At 44.9% G+C, this 21,659-nt stretch overlaps 1 protein-coding gene across 1 annotated transcript in view; it reads right to left on the bottom strand.

The window, feature by feature from the left end:
• Vps53 (VPS53 subunit of GARP complex) overlaps positions 1 to 21,659 on the bottom strand; it is a 130,137-nt gene that overhangs the window by 76,196 nt on the left and 32,282 nt on the right. The window contains exons 5-7 of the mRNA XM_060387277.1: positions 14,734 to 14,820; positions 9,165 to 9,280; positions 7,412 to 7,531 (exon numbers count right to left, since the gene is read on the bottom strand). Coding sequence (XP_060243260.1) covers positions 7,412 to 7,531; positions 9,165 to 9,280; positions 14,734 to 14,820 — 323 coding nt within the window. The remainder of the gene's footprint in view (positions 1 to 7,411; positions 7,532 to 9,164; positions 9,281 to 14,733; positions 14,821 to 21,659) is intronic.

Raw genomic sequence — 21,659 nt, 5'->3', positions numbered from 1 at the left:
TCTTTTAAGTTGCTTTTCTTAGTTATTTCATGACCTTAACAAACTAACAGAATAATCACTTGTCTGAACAAGATCTAGAAATAAGCTGTCAGACTTACCATCGGCCCAACAGCTAATATAGAAGATCAAACGTTCCTTCTGCAGCTGAGCATGGCAGCTCACACCTTTACCCCCAGTGCTCAGAAGGAAGAGGCAGGTGGGTCTCTGTGAGTTCTAGGATAGCCAAGGCTACATAGAGAGACCCTGTCTCAAACACAAACAAAAAAGTTCTTCCCAGCATCCAAACAGACAGCCGATTGTGTGACGGCTACCTGAAGCTAGGGAATGAAGCATGTTGTTGCCAAGAAAAGAAAGCCAATGGGTGGCTTCTGGCATCATCCATGCCATGTGACATCAGGGTTGCTCAAAGTTTCCTATAAAATCCCTCGTAAGGAGTGGTGGCAGAGGGACAGACAAGCAGGAAAGCTAGTTTTCCAGAAGTACTATGATATACTCATTATCTCCTGACAGTCCAAAGAAAATGCTTTCCACTGTTCTCAAGTGAGTGTGTGACCCCCCACATAACGCCTTTACTGAACGGAACGGATTAGTCAAATAAAATAACGCAATAGGTGCTACCAAGAGTCTCAGCCTAGAGCTGCAGACACTCAGCGGGAGGCTCTGAGGTCGTAGACCATGGCCCTCATAGCTTAATCTCAGGAGGCCCAGACAGAACTTGTGAAATAGCCATCAGAGCTCTTTTTTTTTTTCTTTCACTCCAGCATGTGACTTCCCAACCTGCCAGGCCTCTCTCACATGTAAGAGGTTAGACAAAGCTCTGAGAGGGAAAAAAGAAAAACAAAAAAATTAATTTAAAGGTTGTAAGGTTTATTTATTTATTTATTTTTTTTTTTTTTAAAGAAATGCAAGAATCCCATTCTCAGGAAATACTGACTGACTAGAAGCATTTGTTCTCATGGATATGCTTAAGCCAGGAGAATTTGAAATGGAAAGATATTAAAGAAAAAAATCTTTCCTTAAATGCTACATCAAACATTTAGGCATCTGCCAGAAGGGTAGTTGAAAGAAATGGCAAATCAAGGACCATGAACTTCATATTTCAAACGTACAGGCAAAGACGTGAGAACTCAACCTTGCGTATGACTTGTGAAATTTATAGTCAGCGAGGCATGACACTGGAGCAAGGCACAAGGCTAACTCTCAGATTTGTCCCCTCCCTCTGAACAAACAGCTATTTCTATCACTTCCAGATGGTTCTAACACCACTATATAAACAAAAGGGAGGACAACCCACTAGAAATCATTCTAAAAATAGGAGGTTTGGACTTTGCTCAGATTTTTAGCACCTCTTTGAAAATGGATGGCAATCAAGCGAGCAAGCAGCTCTCACATGCACTTCCTTCAGAGCTGCAAACACAGGCTGTAAACATCTGCAGGCCTCACAGACACCACAGTATAGGGTTCCTCTCTCTTTCACTCTTTAAGACAGTGGGTCGCAACCCCTCCAGGGTTGAATGACTCTTTCTCAGGGGTCACATATCAGATATTCTGCGTATCAGCAATTTACATTATGATTCACAACAGTAGCAACAAAATCACAGCTACAGAGTACTGTAATTTAATGGTTGGGGATCACAACACGAGGAACTATAAAGAGGTGCCATCTTTAGGAAGTTGAGAACCACTGCTTTAAGAGAATGTCACTCTAACGCGCCCACCAAGTTTCTTCAAATTTATAAAACTACACCTTTGAGAAATTAAACATTTCTTTAATTATTTGTGTATATGGGTTTTTCTTTCTTTCTGTTTTTTTTCCCTATATGTATCTGTGCACCACATACATACCCCAGAGGCTGTGAGTTGCCAGGAGGATGCTGGGAATGGAACCCTCGGTCCTCTGCAAGAGCAACAACTGCTCTTAACCACTGAGCCCCCCAAATAAAAAATAAAAACAGCACAACAAGAACTCAACAAAAGTAATGGAATTGTCTCAGATTGAAGAGAGCTTGGGAACAGACCACAAAAGGAAACAGCATTTTCATATGTGCTATCTGATATGTGACCCTTGAGAGTCATTCAGCCCCAGAGGGGTTGCGACCCACAGGTTGAGAACCACTGTCTTAACGCACGAAAGAGAGCGAAACCCTGTGCTCTGTCAAAGAGCCTGAGTCAAGAGAAAATACTGGGAACCATATAGCTCACTTAAGTTAATATCCAAAACATATTCAGAGCTTGGATATGACCAAATAAAAACAAAAAATGGGGTGGAGGCATATCCAGTGGGAGAGCGCCTGCCGAGATGGCCGCTCCCAGGTTCATAACTGGGTGCGGGAGCGTACGCACTCAGAAGGTGCACACAGGAGCATCAGGAACTCAAGATCATAGTCAGTTACATGGAGAGTTTGCAGCTACCCTGGGACACCTGAGACCCTGTCCGAGAAAGAAGAAAAGAAAAAAGAAATGAAGGAAGGGAGAGAGCTTGAGGCAAGCTTAGTTTACACAGGAAGTTCCAGGATAGCCAGGAATATTAGAGACCCTGTCTCAAAAAACCAGAAACAAACAGAAAATTAAAACCAATGAGGAACTGGTTAGATAGCTCAGTGATTAAGAGCACTTGCTGCTCTATCATGAGGATTGAGTTCGGACCCCAGCACCCACGCCAGGTGGTTCACAACACCAGCTCCAAGGGATCTAAAAAGGCCCACACATGCACATACACACACATAAATAAAAAATAAAATAAAATACATCTTTAAAAAACCCTCAAGGAGGGATTTGACACAGAGTCTCATGTAGCGAATTCCTGGTCCTCCCGTTTCTGCCTCCAAACCTGAGAAAATAGGTCATCAGGATGACTAATATCATAAGTAAAAGAAAAAAAAAAAAGCATTGGTGAAGGTGTGGAGATAAAAACACTTTGGACACCACTGGCAGAGATGTTAATTGGTGCAGCTGTTATGGAAAATAGCATGAAAGTTCTCAAAATCCCCAAATGAAGCTAGACAGACAGACAGATAGATAGATAGATAGAGCTACATATATATCCATCTATAGATATATATCCATATATATCCACCCAGGGTATATACCCAAAGAAGATGAAATCCATACTGTCTACAGATAGGAACCTGCCCTGTTCACAGCAGTAAGTTTACAACAGCCAAGATATGGAAACAAATGTGTCTTCTGATGGATGAATATGGTTAAAGAACCATGGTGCATATATACAGTGGGATTTTTATCCAGCTTTTAAAAAGAAGTTGCTGACATCTACAACAGTAAACTTGGAGGACTTGTAAATGAAATAAGCCAGATACAAAAAGATAAACACAGTGTGATCTCTCTAGGTGCAGACTCTTAAAACTAAAGTCAAACACCGTTGCTCTCGGCTTCTGTGGGCCCAAACTACCAGATTCAGCTAACCATGGATCAGAAATTGGGAGGGGGCTGTGTTTGTGGTGGGCGGGGCTACAGCTCAGCAGCAAAGCATGTGCTTAGCGTTCACAGGGCCCACCCTACAGAAGGGACACGTAAATGCTAGGTAGATAACGGAAAGAGTGGGAACAACGCTGAGTGGCCCTGAGACTAGGGAGGTGGTGCCACCCTCCTGCGCCTCCCTACCACTGAGGGCAGGTCTGCTGCCTCCACCCGTGGGTCCTTCTTGCCTAGGCTCATGGCGCCCTGCTCAGGGACATTCTTGGCTTTTTCAGATTTCCAGTCTGATATGGCAACTAGCCACCTCTAAGTGCAAAAGGGTTAGGAAGGACGAGGGGAAGGGTGGTGATTTCCCTAGCACTTTGCCAAGTCTGTTCCGACATTCCTTAGCACTCCCTGAACGTCTCCACTGTCAGATGGTGCCCCTACCACATACAGCAACCTCACTTCCTGCCTCAGTCTTATAGGTTAGGACAGATTTAAGTAACAGTCAAAACCCAGGCGAGAAAAGGGGTGACAGACTCGACGGTCTGTGGGTTTCCTGGCAAAATAAGACTAAAGAAGAAAATTAGAGCCCAAGAGCGCTTCTCACAAATGAAAAGACACGAACGCTGAGGAGATGCTCAGCAGCTAAGAGCAACTATTGCTCTTGAGAGGACCTGGGTTCAATTCCCAGCACCCACATGGCGGGTGGCTCACAACTACCTCTAACTAGTTCCAGGGGATCCATAGTCCCCTTCTAACCAACACGGGTCACACATGGTGCACACGCACAGACGGCAGGCACACACATGCACAGATGGCACACATCTGAAGACACTACAGACAGCCAACAGAGTAAAGATCTTACACCACACGCCAGACAAACTCATGGACAGCTCAGGGCCTTCGGAAATACAGAGCTTCAAAACTCAGATTTCAGAGGACATTATGCCCCTGTGCAAAGAGTCATCTAGATATTCTGGAAGTTAAAAATGGTATTGCTAAGTGAAAGAAAAATTAACAGCTAGGACAAAGAGCAGAGTAGGCACCAGGAAAGAGCAAAGTATAACAGGAAGACTGAACCAATGATTCAGAAAATGGCCCCAAAGGACAAGGCAGAGAATTAAAAAGAAGCAAAGTAGCAGCAGATTACAATTTACAATATTCGTCTAGTAGTAGATCCAGAAAGAGAGACTAACAGAAAGAAATCACAGACTACTCCAAGAAAGAGACAGAAGAAAACAATTTATTATTTGAGTCAGTTGTGACGGCACACACCTCTAATCCCAGCACTCAGGAGGTAGAGGCAGGCAGATCTCTGAGTTCAAGGCCAGCCTGGTCTCCATAGTGAGCTCCAGGCAGTCAGGACTGCATAGTGAGACCAAGTCTCAGAACCAAACCGCCAACCAACCAACCAACCAACCAACCAAACAAACAAACAAACAAACAGAAGCCAACTAAACACCACCCAGAGGAAATATAAATGGTCAATCATCAGCTACTAAAGAAACTAAAAGGAAGCAGATAGTGGCTTTCATCTACCATATAGATTAAAATGATTATCAACAATACCAAATTTGTTGAGGGCATAGAGGAACCAGTACTCAAGCACTACAAGATGGTACTGTGCATCTATCGAGCTTTTCTGGAGAGTAAATGAGTTGTAGCTATTAAAAATGTAAATGCATATAACCACAGAACCTCGATCTATTCTACCTGCAGAAATGTGAAAAGAGCTATGTTTTAAGAATCGGAATAAGGAATCCAGAAATACACAAATAGCAAACCAGTCTGGGACACACTGTTCTATGGCATTCCACACATGGAATGTGGCAGCTTCACAAGCACAGGCAAGCATATAGATGACAGTCTAGAGGGAGCGCCAACGAGCCGACAGCAGTTACTCCTAGGCAGTGCAACTGGGTTTGAAGTGTAGCTAAGGGAACTTGTACCGCCTTAGTTTTTTGTTTGTTTGTTTGTTCTGTTTTGTTTTTGTTTGTTTGGCTTTGTCTTTTTCTGTGTAACTGTTTTAAAAGAGGGTCTCATTCCAAAGCCTAGGCTGGCCTCAAACTCAGGGCAGTCCTCTAGCTCAACCTCTGAGTTCTGGGACTATAGATGTGAGCCAACCACATCTAGTTTAGACTTTTTTTTTAAGGGGCTGGAGAGGTGGCTCAGAGGTTAAGAGCACTGGCTGCACTTCCAAAGGTCCTGAGTTCAGTTCCCAGCAACCACATGGTGACTCACAACCATCTAAAAACACTGCTTATCTAATAAATAAATAAATATCAAAAGAAAAGGAGGGGAATGTAGAGCAACAGGGTAACACCTCCGGCAAAACACCACATACATAATAAAGAAATAAATAGACTTTTTAAAAAAGAAATTGTATATTTATGTTATTTGTACAATTAACTAAAAAAACAAAGAAGAATAGGAATGTGTAACAGGAACGCCTTCCTAACAGGGCAGAATGAAGAAAGTGCTGCTGGAGACACCTCTAACCTCTCACCTCACACTGCCTTTTCCTGGAGGAAGGCTAAGGATTTTTAGACATTCTTTCTCCTGTTATCCACAAGAGAACAGACCAGAAAGGCACTTTATGTCCCCTCCTTCTTCAGAATCCTCTTCTTCCTCCTAAGAATCTGTCTTTCTTCTTACTGGATCTGAACCTGGGATGAAAATTTAAGGGTAGGGGCTGGAAAGACGGCTGTACTGGCTGGTTTTAAGTGTCAACTTCACACAAGCTAGAGGCATCACAGACGAAGGGACCTCATTTGAGAAAATGCCTCCATGAGATCCAAAAATACAGCATTTTCTCAATTAGTGATCAATAGGGGCCTAGCCCATGGTGGGTAGTGCCATCCCTGGGCTGGTGGTCCTGGGTTCTATAAGAAAGCAGGCTGAGCAAGCCATAGAAACAAGCCAGTAAGCAGCCCCCTTCCATGGCCTCTGTATGTTCCTGCCTCCAGGTTCCAATCCTGCTTGAGTTCCTGTCCTGACTTCCTCCAATGAGGAACTATGACCTGGAAGTGTATAAGCCCTTTGGACCCTAACTAAGACAATGGCTCAGCAGTTAAGAACACCAACTGCTCTTGCAGAGGACTCAGCTTCCATTCCAGCATCCACATGATGGTTCACAAATATCTGTAACTCCAGTTCTATGGGATCTGATGCCTCTTTCTGACATCCAGGAGCACCAGACACATGTGTGAACCACAGACAGTGCATGTATATATGTGTAGGCAAAAAACTCACTCACACATAAAATAAAAGATAACTAAAAGAAATTTTAGGGAAACTTCAAGTCCAGCAGAAAGAAACAAAGAAGGTCAAAGAGAAACTCATACTGTGATATGTGAAGTTATGGTGTCACCGTGTATGCCTAAAACTGCCTCAGCATCCATCCATTCATTCCATGTGGCTTTTACCGATGTGCCATTGACATTCATTAGAGAGAAATGGGGGGGGGGAACGACGACGACATGGTTTTCCTCCTGAATCTCAGTGGCTTTGTGATGTCACGTGACTACAAAGACCAAGTTCTCCTGGTGCACTCACCCTTAGACTTAACCCCCCCAGCAATCTTACTACGAGAAAGCCTGAGAGACCCGTGACAACACCAGAGATCTCAGCCCATAGCCTGGCTGAGATCCCAGTTGATAGGGAGCACCACCTGCCAGGCAGGACGGGCAATGACTTCCCTGGTGCTGTCTTCAGCTGCCTTAACTGATGGCACAGGGAGCAGAGACGAATTAGTACCCAGGCCTGGCCGAGTGTCATGAGCAGAATAACTGTCTTCCGCCGACAGGTTCTGTAGACAATGGAGAGTTGTGCACATATATACGCAGGAGTACTAGCTGACTCAGGCAGCCTCCAAAGACAAGGTAAAGGGTACTGCAGAGTGAGGTCACACAACCGCCGATTCCTAAAACAAGGTGGGGGAAACGGCTGACACCACCTTTCTTATGGAAAGATGTCTGCAAGGGCATCTTACCTCTCCGAAAGCTGCCGGATCTGTGGGATTCCCATGTACTTGTGAAAGTGCTCCAGAACATTTATTACACCCTGAAGGAGATTAGCAACTTCTCCATACTGTCTGCGCCTGGTCATGGCCCTGCAAGAACAGAAGTTGAGAACTAGAAACCAAACACTGAAGATACAAGACAGAGACTAGAAACCTACAATAGCTCTAAAACAGGCCGCAGCCAGATCAGTAAAACTTCCCAAGTGCTGGATGTGTATGGTGCTGAGCACGGAGAAGGAAAAACTAAGGGTTTAGCTCCAACTCTCAAGGTGACATCATTCAGTAAGGGAGCGTCAAGTAAGCATCCAAATAACAGCAAGGAGGGTAAACTACATCCTAAATAGCAATGTAAGTCATATGCCACAGGGCACAAGAGAGTAAGCACGTGCCGGATGCTCGGCGGCACCTGGGGGCAAGAGAGGACTCTGGGCAGACCATGGGTTTGGGTTAGGCACTGCATGAAGAGGACGATTTTGAGAAAACATTGTGTAAAATACCACTGAGTACTGTGGCGCACAGGAGAACCAAACCATTTTTCTAGACTACAAAAGAGGATGATTGCTTGTGATTCCAAGTTAACTACAGTCTGTGGTTTTAAGCTAATGATAAACAAATGCATCCAAGATGTCAACTTGCCCTACCGCTAAGAGTAATGAAGCTTAGGTAAACGATGCTGATAAAATCAACAGTTATACATAGCAAACAATAAGGTCTGTTTTTTCACTGGGGTTGGCTTTCATATTAAATGTGTAATTCATGACTTCCCTTACAAGACATTTCAAGGAGAGCCTCAGGTTCAAGCCACGGTGTTCCACTGCCATCTCTAATTGCTAATACAAAATGCCTAGTGGGAAGGAGGAAGGGAGATGGTCCTTCCTGTCCCACTGGCTGGCTGCCTTGGATGGCCCCTCCTGCAATAGAGCAGAGATCCTCTCCAACCACGGAACACCCAGCAGCAGCTACAAATGAAACAGCCTGCCTCCCTCCTTCATGGCACCCTTCATTCCTGCCAGAGCTGCAGCTCTGCACACACTTGAAATTCCACTATGACTAGGGCAGGGAGAATCAGCCTGAGATCCACCATGGATGGGAGCTGGAGTGCTAGAGGGGGAGGCTCTGAATCATCACTTTGTGGTAAATAACCAGCAACTTCTTTCAATACTGTTTCTAACTGTGCTAAACAGAAAGCCACAATCTTAAAAACCTGGGTTTAAGAAAAAAGTGGGTTGAACGATACATCAAAGATTTGTTTACAAATGGTCTCTTTGGTGAAGTTGCAACTCAGCCCAACGGGAGGTGGGACCCTTGCCAAGGCAGAGGCCCTGGGGAGTGACTGGGGCTGAGTCACTCTGTCTGACTTTCTGGTCTAGATCTACCACACGAAATGACCCGTTTCTCAGGGTCATTCTCATGGGCTGTCGGTGGCCTCCTCAGTCATCTGTCCATCGTTCTTTCATTAAGGTGAATGTCTGCTGTCTTTTGCAGTTCTGAGGATGGAACCCAGGGCTTTGGGCATGTCAAGCAGGCACTCTGCCACTGGGCAACATCACCAGCTCTTTTGTTTAGCTGTGAACCCCAAAAGTGACTGAACACTTGCAGTCAGTGTTCCAAAAGTGGGGCAGGATGGTGAGGCTGGCTTGGCTGGGAAGTGAGTAATTCTGAAGCCACTGCCTTCACATGGAGCGTTTCCCATGGGCCCGCTGGCCAAGCCCCCACTGCTTACTCCAGAGAGTCCACCCCGCCGGCCAGCATGTGCAGGTGGTTCAGCGTGGTGATCGAGGTGGTCAGGTGGCGCTTGGCATGATCCAACTGCTTAATGTCTCGGGTGATTTCCTTCACCTAAACATCGAAAACAACAGGAGAAAAATGGGAAAGGGTAAGAAAGCTTTCCAATCCTCCTTCAAGTCACTCTACAAGAAAATCATACATGGGCTGGAGAGGTGGCTCAGAGGTTAGGAGCACTGGCTGCTCTTCCAGAGGACCTGAGTTCACTTCCCAGCAACCGCATGCTGGCTCACAGCCATCTATAGCGAGATCTGGCGCCCTCTTCTGGCCTGCAGGCGCACAAGCAGGCAGAATGCTGTATAAATAATAGTACTTCTACTACTACTACTACTAAAAATCATAATAATAATCAAATCTCTTAAATCACTTAAAACAACTTCAGGTTAGCCTATAAGGGGAAAAAACTCACTCTCACAATACAAAACTAAAATAATTTACAAAAACATGTTTTGTTTGCTTATTTCTCCTTTTTAAAGGACATATTTTTGGGCTGGGTGCGGTGATTCATGCTTTTAATCCCAGTACTTACAAAGCAGGTGCAGGCAAATATCTGGAGTTCAAGGTCAGCCTGGTCTACATAGTGAGTTTCAGGACAGCCAGTGCTATATAGAGACACCCTATGTTTAAGGGTGATAAAAAAAGCAAGAAAAAAAAAAAAGAGAAGCTGTATTTTTATTATTTTATGTATACATGTATATATTGGTGCCCACAGAGGCCAGAAGAAGGCACTGGATACCCTGGTGCTGGAGTTAAGTTGGTTGTGAGCAGCCTGATGTGGGTGCTGGGAACCAAACTAAGTTCCTTGCAAGAGCAGCAAGTGCTCTTACCGCTGAGCCATCTCCCTGACCCTCTACCTCTTTTCACTGAGACAAGGTCTTGCTGTATAGCACTAGCTGTCCTTGAACTTGCTATGTACATCAGGTTGGCTCTGATCTGAGGCAATCTGCCTCTGCTTCCCAAGTGAGCCACTGCACCCAGCTCTGTCCCTTTGGTCTAGATCTACCACATGTAAATGACCCCTTTCTTAAAGTCATTCTTTCAGACTTGGTGTAATGGCACATGCCTGTAATCCTACCACCTGAGAGGCCAAGCCAGGATGATCACAAGTTGACAGACAGCTGTACTACACACTGATTTTAAAGCCAGTTTGGGTTACCTAGCAAAACCTATGTTGAAAGTTTTGTTATTGTGGTTTTGTTTTGTTTTATAATTTGGCACCTCCTCATCCCTAGGGTTACAAAACCCTCAGGTTATACAAAAATAGTACAAAGAAATGTATTATTTGTCACTCTTGATGGGCATAGCATTGGGTATAGCGCAGGGAAATGAAGTCTAGCACACCCCTCTGCAGTAAGTGTGCTGGGTGCCTCCTGCCACGACAGGCGCTAGGCTGGCTACATCGAGGCAGTCTTTATTAATGAAGCTGCACTTTATTCCTGGTCTCCAGCAAATGAAAAACAGGCTCACATTTTTTAAAAAGATAAAAATCCAGTGCCTGTGGTAAGCCTAACATGTAACCTCCTAGGAGGAGAAGGGCAATAATGGGGAGCAAAAGCTGTCAGAGTTGTTTTGGCAGACGTGAGAGAATGAGGCATGATGTGGGATTACCAGTGTCCTCCAGTCAGAGGAAGTGGGTTCAACAGAGAAGCTGGGGAAAGCCCTCCATTTCAGAACCACACAGGTAAGCTCGTTTACTAGATGGAGTCTGCAATGACCAAGAAACGCACGCGCGCGCGCGTGTGTGTGTGTGTGTGTGTGTTTCTGTCTGTCTGTGCCTGTATGTGTGTGTTTCTGTATGTGTGAGGATGTGCACATGTGCATGCATGCATGAGTACCATATTATGGAGGTCAAAGAGCAACTTGTAGGAAGAGGTTATCCTTTTTCCATATTGTGAGTTCCAGGGATGAAACTCAGGCCCTTAGGCTTGGTGGCAAACATCTTGCCAGCCAAGGGGAAACTTTCTTAATAGCAATTTGGTTTGGTTTCCCAGGTTTTGTGACACCTGGAAGGAGAGGAGTGCCATGAATACCAAGCACAAATATTCTAACCATTAGATACATATATGTTCCAGTGAGGTGAAAAATCCTATAGTGAGTTAAGTTCCTGTGACCTGATTTTCAGTTTAACCACTAGTAAAGGCAATTCCTTCCCATAGGCACAGCCTTTGCTGCACAAGGCCCTGGATTCTAGCACCGTCATCACTATAGGAAAAAAAATATTGAGCATGGGTCAAAAAAGACTTGGAATGACATAATACTTCAGAAACTCACCTGACCCTGTAATCTGATCACACACTTCCGACACTGAAGTTACTTCCTCCTGAAGGCAATCCTGCATCTTTCTGGGCTTCCCACTTCCATCCTACTGTTATCTTTAAGACAGAGCTTCAGTATGCAGACAAGACCTCTAACTCTTGATCATCCTGCTCAGCCACCCCAGTTGAGCTTACAGGTATGTATACCACACCTGGCTATGGTTTTGGAGGCTTTAACCACAATTTTGTTTGTTTTTTTTTTTGTTTATAAATGTTTTACCTACATGTATGTCTGTGTGCCATTTGTGTGCCTATAAGGGGACATCAGATTCCCTGGAACTGGAGTTACAGGTGGTTGTAGGTCATCTGCTAGGAATCAAACTAGGGTCCTCTGCTCTTAACTGTTGAACCATCTGTCTAGCTCAACCACTGGGTTTTAAACTAGTTATCTATATCTCTTTTCATCCCTGCATTCAACACCCAACAAATCCTAAGCATTCTTCCTCTGAGTCTACCCTTCCTCCCTGCCCCACACCAGAGCCGCTGGTCTCTTCAACCCCAGGATCTGGTATCCCACACCTGTGCTGCTTTGGGCAAGCTGAACTACCTGTTATTCCCTGAACAGAACATTTTGTTTTGCTTTGTTTTATTTTGTTTTGCTTTTCAAGACAGGGTTTCTCTGTGTAGCCCTTGCTGTCCTGGACTCGCTTTGTGGACCAGGCTGGCCTCGAACTCACAGACATCTGCCTGCTTCTGCCTCCCAAGTGCTGAGATTAAGGGCCTGTGCCACCACACCCCACTCCTGAACAGAACCTTTAATGCCAGGGCATAAAAGGGGTGCTCAGGTCAAACACATGAAAAGCTTTGCTGCAATTAACTGCAATGGTCATTTGTGGGCATCCAAAGAGGACAGAGTAAGATATGGTGGGTTCAGATTTAGACAAATATAGGGCTGAATCTGACCTCTACCACTTACACATTGTATCTTAGCAAGTTCCTTGCTGATTATCAGTTTCCTTATCTACAAAATAAGTAATCAAATTAAATAAATAAAATAACATCAATGACTGAGTCTCACTACAAGGATATCAGGAGGCCTACATCAATCAACTTATATAAAGGAACTAGCACTGTGCTTGGCACCTTGAGAGATTTTGTCAAGTACTGAGTCCCCATCCATGTGTCCTACTTGGGTAGAAAAGAGAGCATAATCCACACAGCAGATTAGAAACATACTGTTATTATTGAGCATAAAAGGTGAGTTCACAAGTGACAACACATGCTGGAGAGGTTGTGGAGAAAGGGGAACCCTCCTCCACTGCTGGTGGGAATGTAATCTGGTACAACCACTTTGGAAGTCAATCTGGCGCTTTCTCAGACAATTAGGAATAGTGCTTCCTCAAGACCCAGCTATACCACTGCTAGGCATATATCCAAAATTTGCTCAAGTACACAATAAGGACATTTGCTCACCCATGTTTGTAGCAGCTTTATTTTTAATAGCCAGAACCTGGAAACAACCCAGATGTCCATCAACGGAGGAATGGGTACAGAAATTGTGGTATTTTTACACAATGGAATACTACTCAGCAATCAAAAAAGAGGAAATCATGAAATCTGCAGGCAAATGGTGGGATCTAGAAAAGATCATTCTGAGTGAGCTATCCCAGAAGGAGAAAGACAAACATGGAATATACTCGCTTATATAGACCTAAAAGATATGATAAACATAATGAAATCTATACACCTAAAGAAGATAATCAAGAAAGCAGACACGGGGTATGAGGATCAATCCTCATTTAGAAAGACAAATGGGATATGCATTGAACGTATGACAGGAGTCTACCGCAGAAAGCATTGGAAAGACTCTACCTAGCAGTGCTCCAAAATAGATACTAAGACTCATAACCAAACCTTCGGCAGAGTGCAGGGAATCATATGAAAGAAGGGGAGTTTGATGTGGAAAGGATAGGAGCTCCACAAGGACCAAACATATCTGGGCACAGGGTCTTTTCTGAGATGGACACTCAACCAAAGACCATGAGAGGATAAAACCTAGAACCTCTGCTCGGATGTGACCCGTGATAGCTCAGTAATCAATTGGTTTCCCATAGTAAGGGGAACAAGGACTATTTCTAACAGGAACTCAATGACTGGCTCTTTGACCTCCCCACCTCCCAAGGGAGGAGCAGTACTGTTAGGCCACAGAGGAGGACTTTGCAGCCAGTCCTGAAAATACCTGACAAAACGGAGTCATATGAAAGGGGAGGAGGTCCTCCCCTATCAGTGGACTTGGAAAGGGGCAGGGAGGAGATGAGGGAGGGAAGGAGGGTGAGATTGGGGAGGGAATGAGGGATACAGCTGGGATACAGAATTAACAAAATGTAACTAATGAGAAAAATAAAATAATAATTAAAAAAAAAAGGGTGAGTTCAACCCTGAATGTTTGCAAGGCAGAGGCATGTAGATCTCTGTGAGTTCAAGGCCAGCCTGATCTACACAGAGTTCCAGGTCAGGGCTACGAAATAAAACCCCAACTCAAAACAGACAAAATTAAGTAAAACAAACTCCAGCAAATGTCACCTTCATTAGTGCCATGTGAAAAACCACACTGGTTGGTGCTGTGTATTATACTCCTGAGAAAGTACAGATCCTTAGGTGCTCTGCTCAGAGTCCCTGTGACACAGACAGCATTATTATTTCATAGTTGAGGGAACTGTCATTCAGATGCATCACATGACTTAGAATCTCAGCCCAGAAACCCAGTGCAGCCAGAAGGCTCCTAAGGAGCAGATGTGAAGGCTGACTTCCGGGTCAGCAGGGTGCCTTCTGAGCACATCATCTACAAATGTGGAGAGCGGGAACTAAAGAAAACTGTGTGCATGCATCCTGGGCCAGAGCCTGGGCCAGCATTAGTGTGCTATGTACCAGACTACATCTCAGATATCTTAACTGTGACACAGATGCTAGAAACATGCTACATAGAGAATGACATACAAAATGACTAGGAAACTATTTGTGGGGCGGGGGGGGAGGGCTGCTTCCTATTTGAAAGCGGCTGCAACTGTAGGGCAACAAGGCCTATGAGGCAGCTCTAGCAGCTCCTCTGAGGCCGTTGGGATCCACTCACAGACAGGAGTACGTGACTGTAGCTGGCAGGCAGCAGGAAGAAGATGCTGGTAATTTCTGTGACTGGATGAAACTAACTTCCAGCTCTGGGTGCAAACACGTTAGGGAGAGACCTAAACTCACCATTTGCTCTGATTTTTCTGCTTTGTCTTTGATATCCTTGATTTTGCCAAAGAGTTGTTGAATGGCTTTTTGGGCCTCTTCAAGTGCCTAGAATAAAACAAAGTGGTAAAAAACGAGAAGCAAGGCGAGTAAGCACAAGTCACTATGCTATGATCAGGTTCAGTCTCCTGGTTCACTCTGTTCCTGAACTGACAGTTTCTCTGCACCAGAACAGGAGTGAAAGCCTCATATATGGGCTTAGTAATCTGCATCATAAGATTTAAGTTAAGTTTTTGGTTTTCTGAGACAGAGTCTTCCATGGCTGGACCAGAACTCTCTGTAGACCAGACTGACCTTAAACTTGCAGCAATCCTTCTGCCTCTGCTTTTCTCAGGGCTGTGATTACAGACACATGCTACCATGCTTGGCATGAAGTTTCTATTTAAAACTAAACCATTTTCTCTATTTCAGTGATTACTATACATGTCACTGATAGGAAACAGGATACACATCTGTCTTTCAGTGTGCATGAGCCTTCACACCTGTGAAGACAGTGATGTCTCGAAGTGAGAAGTGAGGTAAGCTCTGGATACTTGCTGAGCATCAGTTTCCTCATCCACATGGCTCCGAAAGACTGTGTCAACAACCAACACCAACAAGAAACCAGCCAAACAGGGCTCCAGATTTGTGGCAAATCTTAAGACAGTTATGGTGTCCTACTTAGAAACCAGTGAAATGCAGTCAGAAGGTACATTTGAAGTTAGTAGTGAGCCAAATGTTTCCAAGGAAATAAAACCCCACAAAGGTGGATGGGACACACTCAAAAGCAATATAAACCCCACATCATCTGTGAGGGGCACGTGGAGGAGCAGCGGCTGCACACACAGAGGGCTTGTGGACTTTGTGGCTTGCGACAACCACAGCAACACAGCTGCTCAGTCAACCAGTCAGAGCTGCATGCACTCTTTCAACCACTCAAGTGTCTTCTGATCAGGCACCTTGCACGAGAAGAGGGAATGCGAAGGAAGGGAGGCCTCAGTTATTCCAACCAGCTGTCTGGGCGGAAAGAAGGGGACAAACTTTTAAGAGAGAAACCGCCGTCAACAGAGAAAACCAAGGTCTACCATATCACCAAAACCAAACCAGTGCTTGAAGGTCATGTGTGTATTTGAGAGTGAGAAACTCAGTGTGGAAGAGACTCCAAAAGCAGCATGAGTTGTGTGTGTGTGTGTGTGTGTGTGTGTGTGTGTCCATGATGGTGAGCATTTGTTCCTTACACTAGATTTAAGACACAGGACTGCCACCAACAACACGGTGCTAGGAACCGTGACAAAAGCAGACTACTAGGAGACAACGACAGGGAGCAGGCGGTGGTAACATGGTGAGGAGCAGTGACATAAAGCTGGGCTGGCACACAACGGCCCAGATTTGTCTGCCACTTGTGTAGGTAAATAATGTGGTTTGGGAACACAGCCTAACTTGCTCATTTTCATCATACAATGCCAGCAAGGGTTGGCTATAACAACACATGGCCTACAAAGACTAAAATACTTACCATCTGGCCCTTAACAGAAAAAGCTGATTGAGATAGACATGGTGGCAAATGCCTATAATCTCAGCACCTGGGAGTCTGAGGCAGGAGGATTGCCCTGAGTTGGAGGTGAGCCTGAGCTACTTAGAGAGACCTTAAAAAAAAAAAAGGAAGGAAAGAAGGAAGGAAGGAAGGAGGAAGGAGGGATGGAGGGAGGGAGGGAGGGAGGGAAGGAAGGAAGGAAGGAAGGAAGGAAGGAAGGAAGGAAGGAAGGAAGGAAGGAAGGAAGTTTGTTGGGCTCCAGCAAACTATTCTTCCATAAGTTTTTTTGTTTGTTTGTTTTTTGCTATGACTGAGGAGGTGTGGGAAAGCAGATGAATGGCACAATTGTTACGTGAGAGATGCTTTTATATTCTGCCATGTAAGTTCAGAAGGGGAGGAGGAGCTGGTTATAAGGCCTTCGGATAACTGTAGGAGGACTGTTCCTTATAACTTTTTGTTTTTGCATGCTAAGAATAGAACCCAAGGCTTTTATGAAGTTCCTGACTAACTACTAGCTGTCTAACAGTTGTACATACCAAAGGACATGAATACACAAGGCAACTGTCCATTCCAGATTAGCTAGGATAGCCCCACTATGTGATGACTGCATCCATGTAGCAATAATAAAGTTACTCTTGTTATTGCTCTTTTAGGTTGCCTTGCATTGCTTTGTTTTGTTGGAGCATGATTTCCTGGAGCCCCGGCTTCCCTAGAACTCATTCTGTAGCCTAGGAGGACCTTGAAGATCTAATCTAGTGCCTCTAGCAGCAGAAGGATTACAGACATGTAATTACTACCATGTGGTTTTAAGCTGTTCTAGGGAGCAACCCAGGGCTTCCCTCATGGGTGCCAGGCAAGCACTCTACTGAGTGGCGAACTGAAGACAGTCTCATTATGCAACTCAGGTTGGCCTTAAACTGCCTCAGACCCCAAGTGCAGGCGATAGTGTGTCTCTGTGAATAGCTCCTTTTCACTCGCAAAAGTGGCCGTGGGGTGTCTAGAGAGACGGCTCAGCAGCTGGACCTCAGATGCTCTTCCAGAGGACCCAGGTTCAATTCCTGGCACGAGCACGGCAGCTCACAACTCTGGAACCCCAGTTCCAGGTGGTCGGCCGTCCTCTTCTGGCCTCCACACACAGTGCACATATACCCATGCAGTCAAGACACCCACACACAGAGAACAAACTGGCCCTGGTGGGAAGTTATATGGTCTCTTCCCTAAAGCTAGCCAAAGCTATAGCACAGCTGACACGCACCATGTCCTCCCTTCCCCCACTCTCCCTCCTCTCGTGTAATGTGCCACAAGATTAAACATGTCAGCGTTGAGTGGTGGTTCACATTCCCCCAACTTCAGGCACAACTACAAGCTACAAGCAGTGGGTCCAAGTCAACCAGAGCATCGCACTTTAGATCAGTAACATCTGCTTGGGAAACTGAGTTTAATGCCAAGGTGCTGCTAGACAGGGAGGAGTCAGTACGTTCTAAGCTCACTGGAGGCTTCTAAAAGCTTTCGAGTCATGATGTCAACAACACCACAGAGGCCTTGCAGGTGACGGACCATTAGAAAGGACTTCCCTTCTTGGGCATGGCTTGTATAGCATTCTGTGATGTTTAAGGCGTGTCATGTTACAGTGACATGTTGATAGATGATAGCCAAACACCTTAAAGCCGAAGGCAAAAGGACAGGTTGTACGCTAAGCACCCGAGCCTCAGAGAAAGAGCTCCTGTCCCGCATCCTCTCCAGACCACCTCTGCCTCGGGCACTGCTTTTCTTTCCAGAAAACAAGACTCTCACCATCTTATATTTCATAGACTTCAAGAAAGATAAATGGTCTGCCAGATATTTTTTTCAGCCTTTGCTTGTTATAATAATGTACTGTGAAACTTAATGTAATTCATTTTCCAGAGTCAAAATGTTTCTTCTGAAGCGTTCCCTCTACAAAGTGAGTCCCTTCTCAAGCCGCACCTTAGTATTTGCTATCTGGCCTGCACTAGTCAAATGCGCCACAGAAAACAGTTCATACCTGGAAAAAGTGTGAGGCCTATGGAAAGAGAAGATTCTTCTTTAAAAAAAAAACAAAACAAAACACTAACATATACATCCTATGTGGGCAACCAGCAAATGCAAGAGAAGATTCTAGCTCCATCCCTGGACATTCTTTAAACATGGCATTTGCCCATTTCAAACTGGATCCAGATTAATTAAAAACAGAAGGAGTCACCCAAAATGTCTGCTTTCCGTCAACCCGTGTTTCTGCTCTGCCTGGTGTCTATGAGTAGATCAGCGGCCGGAGCTTGGGGTGTCTGGACAGCAGTTTCTACTGAGACCCTCTTTGGGAACTCAACATGGATACTTGGAAACAAAAAAACTGCGGAGCTTGCTTCCCAGCCTCAGCAAACCCTTTAGAGCATCCTCGTGCTTCTGTGCACCACACACTGCGAGCAGGCTTTTCGGGTGCCCTGCCTCCTGAGGTACACGCGGGAGTGGAATCCAGCCACACTGGTCACTGGCACAGGAGAGAAGCAGCAGGGACCTGGCACAAATGCCTCTATCCAGTAAGGGAAGGAGGCTGACCTCCTGTAAAAGACAAAGCCAGCACAGACAGACAGATACACACACAGGTACTGCTCCAGGTCGAAGCGTTGGCTTTTTGGCAAACTGTTCAATTCCCTTCACAGCAAGCTATTCAAGATTCTTCCCAGAAATTCCTCCTCATTTTGTTTGTTTAGGACAGTTTAAACAGGGACTTTGTCTTTGTAAGCTGTAGTCCCAGCTGGGTATCTGAGTGCCATGCTCATAGAAGGGGCTCACTAACTGGCAACCAGTACACTGTTCCCTGCTTGTTCTGATGGAATACAAATGTCAGTGATGATGTTTATGGGAAGAGCTTTGCAAATAAGCCGGCAAAGTCTAGTACCTGCAGGCATCCCGCAAGGACAATGAGGAGAACAGCATCTTCTAAGCATGTGACAGTCAAGATTTCTTCATAAAAAGTTTGACTCTTATTTTTTTATCTTTAGAAAAGACTGAGTGTTGGGCTGGAGAGATGGCTCAGTGGTTAAGAGCACTTTCTGCTCTTCTAGAGGTCCCGAGTTCAATTCCTGCCAACTGAGATCTGATGCCTTCCTGCAAGTGTACATGCAAATACAGCACTCATACACATAAATCAACCTTTTTAAAATAGTGTGGTGATCATCTCTGCGCTCAGGAAGTTGGGGTAGGAGGAACTCAAGCTTGACACTAGCCTAGGCTACACTGCAAAACAAACAACAAGCAACAAGAACCCTGCCATAAATACCATAAAAAAAAAAGAAAGAAAGAAAAAACAGGAAAGGCACGTCTACTAAATGGACTGTGGTAGATCTGAGAGGAAAAGCTCTCACCGAAGGAACAAGTCTTTCAAAAGTTTTCAAAGGAAGCCTGCAAGAAATGTAAATATGGGGGGGGAGGCATGCACTTTTAATCCTAGCCCTTGGGAGGCAGAGGTGGAAGGTTCTGAGTTCAAGGCCAGCCTGCTCTAGGACAGCCAGGGCTACACAGAGAAACCTGTCTTTAAAAACCAAAAGAAGAAGAAAAAGAAGAGGAGGAGGAAGGGGAAGAAAAAGAAAGAAAAGAAAAGAAAAGAAAAGAAAAGAAAAGAAAAGAGAGGGAGGGAGGGAGGGAGGGAGGGAGGGAGGGAGGGAGGGAAGGAAGGAAGGAAGGAAGGAAGGAAGGAAGGAAGGAGAGAGAAAGAAAGACTGAAAGAGAGAAAGAAAGAGATAGATAAGGGGTGGGGCTATGAAGAGGCTCGAGCAATAAAGTGTTTTCTGCACTCACACGAGGGCCTGAACTTGGATCCTGAACCCACTTCAATAGCTGAGCACAGTGCTGCCCTTGTTATCCAGCCCAAGGGAGGAATAGAGAGATCCCCAGAGCTTGCTGGCCAGCCAGCCTAGCAAAATCTGTAAGCTCCAGGTTTAGTGAGAAACTCTTGCTCAAAAAGTGAACCAGGAGACAAGACAGCTCAGCAGTTAAAAGCACTAGCTGCCAAATTTGATATCCTGAGCTTGATTCCCAGAACCCACCACGTGGAAGGAGGGAACTGGCTTTCACAACTTATCTTCTGATCTCCATCCATATACTACTCTGTAAAATAAACTAATTTTTTAAAAAGAGCCATCCAGGTGTGGTGGTACATGCCTTTAATCCCAGTACTTGGGAGGCAGAGGTAGGTGGATCTCTGTGAGTTCGAAGCCAGCCTGGTCTACAAAGTGAGTCCAGAACAGCCAGAGCTACACAAAGGCCCTGTCCCAGAAAAAAAAAAAAAAAAAAGTGAAAAGTAACTAAGGAAGTCAACCTCTAGCCTACACATGTACACATATACACACACACAAAGAAATGTAAGTAACTGAAAGAGAAGAATGATACATGGAAAGATGAATAAAAGAATCATTCCACAACATTAGTAAGAGAACCTTCTAGAAAGCAGAAACCAGTGAGAGATACATCTGAGTCCTAATCAGAGGCTCTGGTGACATCCTCTGATGGTAGAAACATCCAAGTAAGTAGCTTCTATTTATAGAAAGTCCTTTCTGAAACTGTGAGCCACCTTATACCATTCAGAGCTGTTGCTATGGAAACAAGGCATCCTCAGCTAGAGTGGAGGTGCTCCAAGAAGCCTCAGCAATAGTAACAACACAGCTCCTGCTCCAGGAAGATGTCCAGCTGCTGCAGAGGCTAAAGAATTCTCCCTGCTGCCCTGGCCCATGGCATCGTGTTTCCCTGCATCCTACCATACCCTGGGCTAACAGCACTGGTGAGGGGCACATGGGCACCCATCAGATCACGATCACTGGAGTTCACCCTGATTCCTCTGTAGCCTATTCAGAAATCCAGAGTATAAAGAGGCTTTATTTATAGCAGTTTTCTTTCCAAGTCTGTGAACCAAAAGAATGTGCCAAACAAAGGGAGTAATTCTCACCTTATTTGCTAAAATGCTCTGTTCCACATAAGTTACTTTTATTTACGATTTCTGCAAACCACATCCACTGAAAAATGTGAACCAATGAGCTGGGTTTTTTTGTTTTTTGGACACAAGCCAGAAGTTAAAATACTAAGACAAGTCAGCAGTGCCCAGCAAGACTCAACATTTACATTTCAAGTTCTGTTTCTATCAGCTATCGCCTACAGCTCAAAACACACTAGCCTTGAACCGGCAGGCGTGGTGAGAGCCTTCTGCACAGCTTGTCTGGATGGAATGTAACCCTTGTGGGAGAGATCTTTCAGAGCAGCCAGTCCAAATGGCAAAAGAAAAGGAAATGTTTAAGAAAAAAGCCTCAGCTGCTGTTGCTGAATAAAAGATACAGAAACTCAATACTTTAGGAAACAGGCACAC

Source organism: Meriones unguiculatus, chromosome 7, assembly GCF_030254825.1.
Source record: "Meriones unguiculatus strain TT.TT164.6M chromosome 7, Bangor_MerUng_6.1, whole genome shotgun sequence".
Lineage (NCBI taxonomy): Eukaryota > Metazoa > Chordata > Mammalia > Rodentia > Muridae > Meriones > Meriones unguiculatus.
This window is presented reverse-complemented; position numbering and strand designations above follow the sequence as displayed.